The sequence below is a fragment of the Branchiostoma floridae genome, chromosome 4 (assembly GCF_000003815.2).
Source record: "Branchiostoma floridae strain S238N-H82 chromosome 4, Bfl_VNyyK, whole genome shotgun sequence".
NCBI lineage: Eukaryota > Metazoa > Chordata > Leptocardii > Amphioxiformes > Branchiostomatidae > Branchiostoma > Branchiostoma floridae.
The window spans coordinates 6,670,797-6,677,287 of record NC_049982.1 but is presented as its reverse complement, the minus strand read 5'-3'; the positions used below and the strand labels follow the sequence as shown (position 1 = coordinate 6,677,287).

At 42.3% G+C, this 6,491-nt stretch overlaps 1 protein-coding gene across 2 annotated transcripts; it reads left to right on the top strand.

Annotated features, from left to right (window-relative positions):
* The first annotated feature begins 254 nt into the window (after positions 1–254).
* On the top strand, positions 255–6,141 carry LOC118415012 (protein N-terminal and lysine N-methyltransferase EFM7-like). Of its 2 annotated transcripts, none has more exons than XM_035819383.1 (8): positions 255–559; positions 1,687–1,851; positions 2,412–2,593; positions 2,907–2,980; positions 3,621–3,667; positions 4,445–4,646; positions 5,130–5,287; positions 5,546–6,141. In XM_035819383.1, the coding sequence occupies exons 1-8, from the start codon at positions 533–535 to the stop codon at positions 5,753–5,755; spliced, it is 1,065 nt and encodes a 354-aa protein (XP_035675276.1). In that variant the 5' UTR covers positions 255–532; the 3' UTR covers positions 5,756–6,141. The 2 variants fall into 2 exon arrangements, with proteins under 2 accessions (XP_035675276.1, XP_035675277.1); XM_035819384.1 differs by lacking the exon at positions 255–559 and adding an exon at positions 618–746.
* Positions 6,142–6,491: the final 350 nt, after the last annotated feature.

Sequence of the window (6,491 nt, the reverse complement as noted above, 5' to 3'; positions counted from 1 at the left end):
TCTCCCATGTTTTGCATAATGAGTAGGCTGTGTGATTTTAGTAAAAATGTATTGTGGGGTATCTAAAATGGTTACAGCTCGGAGTGATGATGGTAAATAATGTATGATATAGTCTATCCTTCACTAGTGCCTCAAATATGTTAATGCTGCAGAAAACTTTATGATATCCACAAAGGGAAAGGAAACTCCACTAGAGCCGCCGTTTAAACACACAATCTTTTAAAATTCCCGCCTTTTTCCCCAGGAAATCAGCCAAACCGGACCTGTCTGGTTCCTGTTAGCACAAAAGCAAACTTCGAGAAATCGTTACGTGGCGGTCAAAGGGTGGAAGCCGGGCTGAAACGTTTGTTGTGTATTTGCAACCACTGCCTTGTGGGAAGGAGGATCGGCATCTGTCCCTCCCTACCCAGTCGGACGGTTAGAGTTACACTGTCTGAACCTGTTTTGATCAAACAGCTGTTAATGAGGATTTACATCTCACCGAATTTTGGAACGTAGCCAGAGAGTCCGCCCCTCCACCAGACAGGGCCAGATGTCGACAAAAACTGAATTTACAGAGGTATGCTCTTACCTTGGCCATCCGTTTTAGGGAGGGAGGGTGTTTGTAAAGGAAGGTTTTATTATTTTTTGGAAAAACGGCCTAGAATGTCGATTAAGATATTAGTGACCTGTATCGTCTTATATCGACAACGGACTGCGAAAGTACAAAGGTTCTCACGCGGTCTCCGTTCCCACAGGTAGTAAAGGTGAGTCACTATGATCAGTGCACCAGGACAGAGGAGAATGGACGAAACAAGTCACACGCGACCTTTGGCACAACAATTTATTAGGGCCCTTGACTAGTCCAACAGACTAAGTACGCTGGCTATGGGAGAATACTTTGCCAGGGGAGTGGGCACTATAACCGGTTGGACCGCCCAGACGCTATCATAGGCTTGATACTTTGCCAAGGGAGTTTGGTTTATTACCGTAGCCGATTTGGCGGACCCGGCGGATTGTCTGTCTGGGTCATCAATTCCCCTTTTTGCGGCATTCTCGATCCATATTCCATGTAGGAAGGCCTGGTAGAGGCGCTAGGCTAGCCGATAATGTATAAGAGGACCAATTATAGGACCCTTATAGGCGATGACGTCACTAGAACAATTATGGTGAACACGAATCTAGCAATCTGTTCACAGACAGCTAGAACAAGTACGGTATAGCACATTGTGAATATAAGATCTGCGTCTGCGTGTGTGTGACACGTGTGTGTGTGTGTGTGTGCGTGTGTGTGTGTGTGTGTGCGTCTGTTTGTGTGATATATTTGTGTGTGTGTGTGTGAACGTACGCGCGCGTGTGTGTGTGAACGTGCGCGCGCGTGTGTGTGTGTGTGATATATACATGTATGTGTGTGTGTGTGTGAACGTGCGCGCGCGTGTGTATGTGTGTGTGTGTGTGTGTGTCAGTGTGTGTGTGTTTGTGTTTGTGTGTGATTGCCTTTTAAACTTAAATCATATTTATTTATTTATTTATTCATACACTTTATTTATTTATTTATTCATACACTTTTAAATTAACGCCTTCAATCATGTTAAACTTATAAAGTCGCTCAACGATCTCCATCCAATGGAAGGGGGTCCTTTATGTATACAAAACGTCTTTTACCGGGTACAATCTTTTAACCACAAACGATTATCGTCATTTCAGTCAAAGCAGCTAGTTAAGCAGGACATGGACGATTTCGGTTGCCATGACGACGATGACGTCATCTTCAGCTGGCTTATTCCCGATGAAGAAGACTGGATCGATGGAGGGCGAGGCGGAGAAGTAAATGGGAACAGCCATGGATCTGTAGGGAACACACTAGTGTCGGTACGTGTATGTGTCAGTGGGACTCTCGTTTCTGCGTTTCTGTGCCAAATCACGTTTTGACATATTCAAGGGCCTTTAACAGTATCCAGTATCCCTCACTTGCACAGGACTACGTTAAATGTCTGCGTTGGAATATGTATTATTACGTTGGAAACGACCCATGTACCATCTATAACTCGTTTTAGTATTGATTATAGTTACAATAGCGTGCGTCTTAGTCTTAGGAAATGTAGAAGAGTCTACCTGTAATGCAAGTCAAATCATTTGTATATACATACACCGCATGAGAGTCGTATACGTGGTCGTCCTTCTTTGCCACTTATTAAGAAGATTACAGGTAACTGTTACTTCAGGAGGAAGCAGGACTTCAGGATGACGCACTTCGCAGACGGTCATACTCGCGGCAGGGACGTACTAGTAGGGACTGGTGACAAATCACAGAGGATATGACGAACTGAACTGAACTACAATTTTGTATGAAATAAAATGCTTTCATCATCTCCGAGATGTAATTATGCCAACTACATGTAATTACAATTCTTATCTTCTCCCCTGGTAAGAAACTCGAACCTGTGTGTCCCGCAATGTGTTCAACTCAAGATGCGTTGGAGAGAAGGAAAGAATTGAACAAAGTTATAGAAGCCACGCCTCCGCACGGTGGAAGGAACGGACACACAAGTCAGGAGGAGACTCACGAGTCCACCAGACCTGCCATGTTTCCCGGGGTCATGGTGGACACCAGGTGAGTCATGCATGCACATCTTTTTCTGAATCAATAAACAATGTAATGCAATCTTTGCCGGCACAGTTTTGATTATCCACCGTAAAACTAAAAGGTAAAGGTATTCATTAATGTAGCCTTTAATGTAGTAATTCGGAACCTTTTAAAGATTATGCACTTGCTGTTTTTTTGCTAAGTCCATGAATTAGGCAGTTTCCCCCAGAGCTATCGCATGACTTGACTTTACCATGATCCACTTCTAGCTTCCGCTGTTATTCCAGCGGTTTGATGAGTGTTTTCTTTCACGTGTTAAATTCATATGTCCTCTTTACAGTTATCGCCATACCACTGTGTCCTTTGGAGAGAAAGTGAAGGTGGTAGGAAGAGTCATAGATGGACTAAAAGATGGTATGTATGGGAAAACCAACTTATGAGGTGCTCTCAATTTAGCTGCTATAACCGTTAATCTCAATCTTTGTGTCATTTAGAAGTTAGCAGCTATGTGTGATTCATGTAATATCCATCGGTAGCATGTATTCTAGCACCGGTTCGTACCTCCGATCGCATCCCTTGCCATTTCGTTCTGCGGAGAAGCGATCAGAAAAGCTACTCTCCAAGCAGAGGTTAAGCTCAACAATCAAACAAACAAACAAAGAAACAAACAAGCTCCGGCTGCTTTTTTAAAACGTTTTTTAGGCGTTTTTAATGTGCTATTTAATTTCTACTGTTTTCTTAATGTTTTCCGATATACCGAAAAAACGGTGCAAAATAGAAAGTCCGATAAAAACGCCTAAAGAGTATTTTTTTAAAACATGGAGAGTATAGAAAAGCGACCCTGAGGTAGAATAGGGTGTATGCCATGCTAATTCAGGCATGATTGATTTAATAATCACTATTTACTCACTTGTCTATCACCAAAAAAGCATGTAGTAAAACACTGCACCTAATAGTACCTACAACAATGTTAGTCTCTGTGTGTGTGTTGGCGTGCTCTCTGCATTTCTTGACTTGTATTGGTTTATGTTTGTTGACCAAAAATCACCTGTAGATTTGAATGTACAACAGACCGGATTCGTGGTGTGGCCGGCTGCTATGGTAGGTGTCAAGGGTCAGAAATTAATAGTCTCCAACATACAAAAAGTTTCAGGCTAAAACATGATAGGGAGATAGCACTAAATTATGTATAATCAAGTCAGCAAGACTACGTAGGTTGCAAGGGTTGATGGCATCGTATAAAACAGTACAGTCAAGTTTTGAGCGGCGTTTATAATATAAAAATAAACAACCTTGGTGCTCTTTGGCATTTTGCATTTTTGTTTCAACTCCTTCCATGCACAGCCATCTTTATGTTGCATTCCGTATTACCAATGTAACCAACAGAACTGAATACTAGTCTTTCTAATAAGCCAAATATAAAACCTTCCGAATGCCCTACTTTATCTATTTAATCACCTGCAAACCACGAATTCAAAGCGTCGATGCAAATACCACTGCAAATACAAACCATTTCGACATCGCAACGCCCCTATCTTACGTGAAACTGTTTTAAGCATAGCTACGTTACTTAAATGACCAAAATTTACATTATATTCAATAATTTGCAAACCGGAGCCCGGCTGGACTTCTAGTCGGAAAAAAAAATTAATAAAACATGCTTTTCAAAATATATGCAAAATTGTGCTTTTTCTTTCTGTTTTAATTTTTACGTTTTGAGTGTTTTGTCGTCTTTTATACCGTACTTTTCGCTCCCGCTAACTGCCCCAATTTAAAAGTATTGCCCTAGCATGAAAAACGGAAACTTGAAAAATCACTTGTGCAACAAAGGTAGCACCCAGAGCAGCAATCAGTGGAGCGGTTTTGTGCCTTCCACAGATTTTGTCGCAGCACCTGGTGTCGCACCGTGAGCTGGTCCGTGCGGGGCGGGTGTTGGAGGTGGGTGCAGGGGTGGGGCTACCCGGGCTGGTGGCGGCCGCGCTGTCAGAGGACCCGAGCGGGGTGGTCATGACCGACTATGTGGAGGACGCCGTGGATCTGATGGACATGAACATCGCGGAAACCTTCGGAGAGGATAACAGTGAGTCAGGCTTCCCCTTTCCACTAGACGGCGATCGCGCTGCGCTCTCACTACAACCTAAAACATATCTATGTAAAAATTGGTAAAGGTTCACACGGCAGCGTATAAATTCAAGTGACGTATGATGTCCGTATGGAATTCTTAGCCTCCGCCAGACTCCACTGGTCGCTGGAGAAATTCAAGAAACATATACGAATATAAACGCACGTGTGAACCCACCTTAACCTTCGATTTCATGCTGGGTATATCTGCAGATATGTAAAAGTTTTTTTTGTACAATTCTTTTTGTCAAAATTCTAGGTCACAGGGAGAGTGCGGTGAGAGTGCCGTCTTTAGTGGAAGGGGGTATAATGTACAGCGACCCGTAACGGAATGATGATGTACTTCTTTTTTTTAGTACAGGTTGAAGAACTGGTATTCCAAAATGTCTAAATGATCCATATACAGCAATAATTTTGCCCCTGTGGAATTGTCCTTTCACAGATCGACCGCAGGCCGCCATCATGGATTGGGATGACGACCCGTCAGTTCTTCAGGAGCATCATGGGACGTTTGACGTCATCATCGGTTCTGACGTTGTTTATTGGCCGGTGTTGATCGAACCCTTGATTCGCACAGTGAAGGCTCTCTTATCAAATAAAGTAAGGCCCTTAACATAACTTCCACAAACTTTTCAAGGACTATCTTTACCTTTATCAAGCTTGTTGTTTTGTGTATGTGGCGCTGTTGAAATAAGTTATTAACGTGAGTAAAGTACCAGATTGCCCTTGTCTGTCCAAAGGCATTTAAAAAGACAGAGGGGCAAACGGACGCACAAGCCTAAAACATAACCTTAGCCAATCTGGCAATAGTAACAATGCTTCATCTTACTATTATCTTTGCTTTCATTGTTTGCGTAGCCGACGTCGTGGTTCCTGATGCTGTACAGCAGGAGAAACCCGAAGGCGGACAAGCTGCTTTTTCGGACAGCACTGAAGTACCGTTTGGACAGCAGGGAGCTGTCGCTGGAGCAGAACGCAGTTTACCACGCCGTGCTGAACCATCCCGTGTACAGAGAGGACACAGACATGTTTCATCTGTACGAGTTTAGGCACAGCAATGAACCATGATTGTGCTGTTCTTGACAAAAAAATGGGAAAATATTTTCCGTCTTTTGAAATTACCTATATCAATACGTGTGGATTGGTTTGATTTCGTGTTGTTTTTGTCTTCACGCTGACATTGGTTGTATCAAATTAAACTTAAGATAAGGGTTTGACTTGATGGAAGTACTTTTGTTCGTACCTTGATATGGTATGGCTCGCGATATATATAGAATAATGATTTTTGGTCCAAAGTACCCACGTTTATACTAGGAAGCTGTATAATGATATAATATCCCTCTCCATGATGCCTTGCGATTATACAATCCTACTGAAATGTGTGTCTTCATGCATCCTTTATGACTGTCAAACAATTTGTCTTTGAATGAATGTCTTGATGATATGTACCAATGCATAACGTTATCATACATGTATGTGCAAATGCATACTTCAATATCAGACTGAAATCCTGTGCAAACTAGACTCCCTTTCCATGTTAGGTCTTGACAGAATACCACTTTTGACACGCCTTGCATCTAAATCTAAGTAATATGTCAAACCCTGATGTCCTGGGGCAGTACCACAAAGAGGCGCTAGGGGTTCAGAATCTTACTATTTAATTGATATGTCAAGACCTCTTCACTTACCAAATATCATGTAAAAATCCATTCTGGACTTCTCCAGCTATATATGATTTACAGACAAACAGTTGGTGAAGGTTAGACTGGTGAAGGTGAAGGTGAATAATTATACCCACGCTAAT

Coding starts and splice junctions, on each gene's coding strand:
- LOC118415012 (XM_035819383.1), top strand. CDS start 533: ATGTCGACAAAAACTGAATTTACAGAG. Junction 3,668..4,444: donor TGGTGTGGCCGGCTGCTATG/GTAGGTGTCAAG, acceptor TGCCTTCCACAG/ATTTTGTCGCAGCACCTGGT. Junction 4,647..5,129: donor AACCTTCGGAGAGGATAACA/GTGAGTCAGGCT, acceptor GTCCTTTCACAG/ATCGACCGCAGGCCGCCATC.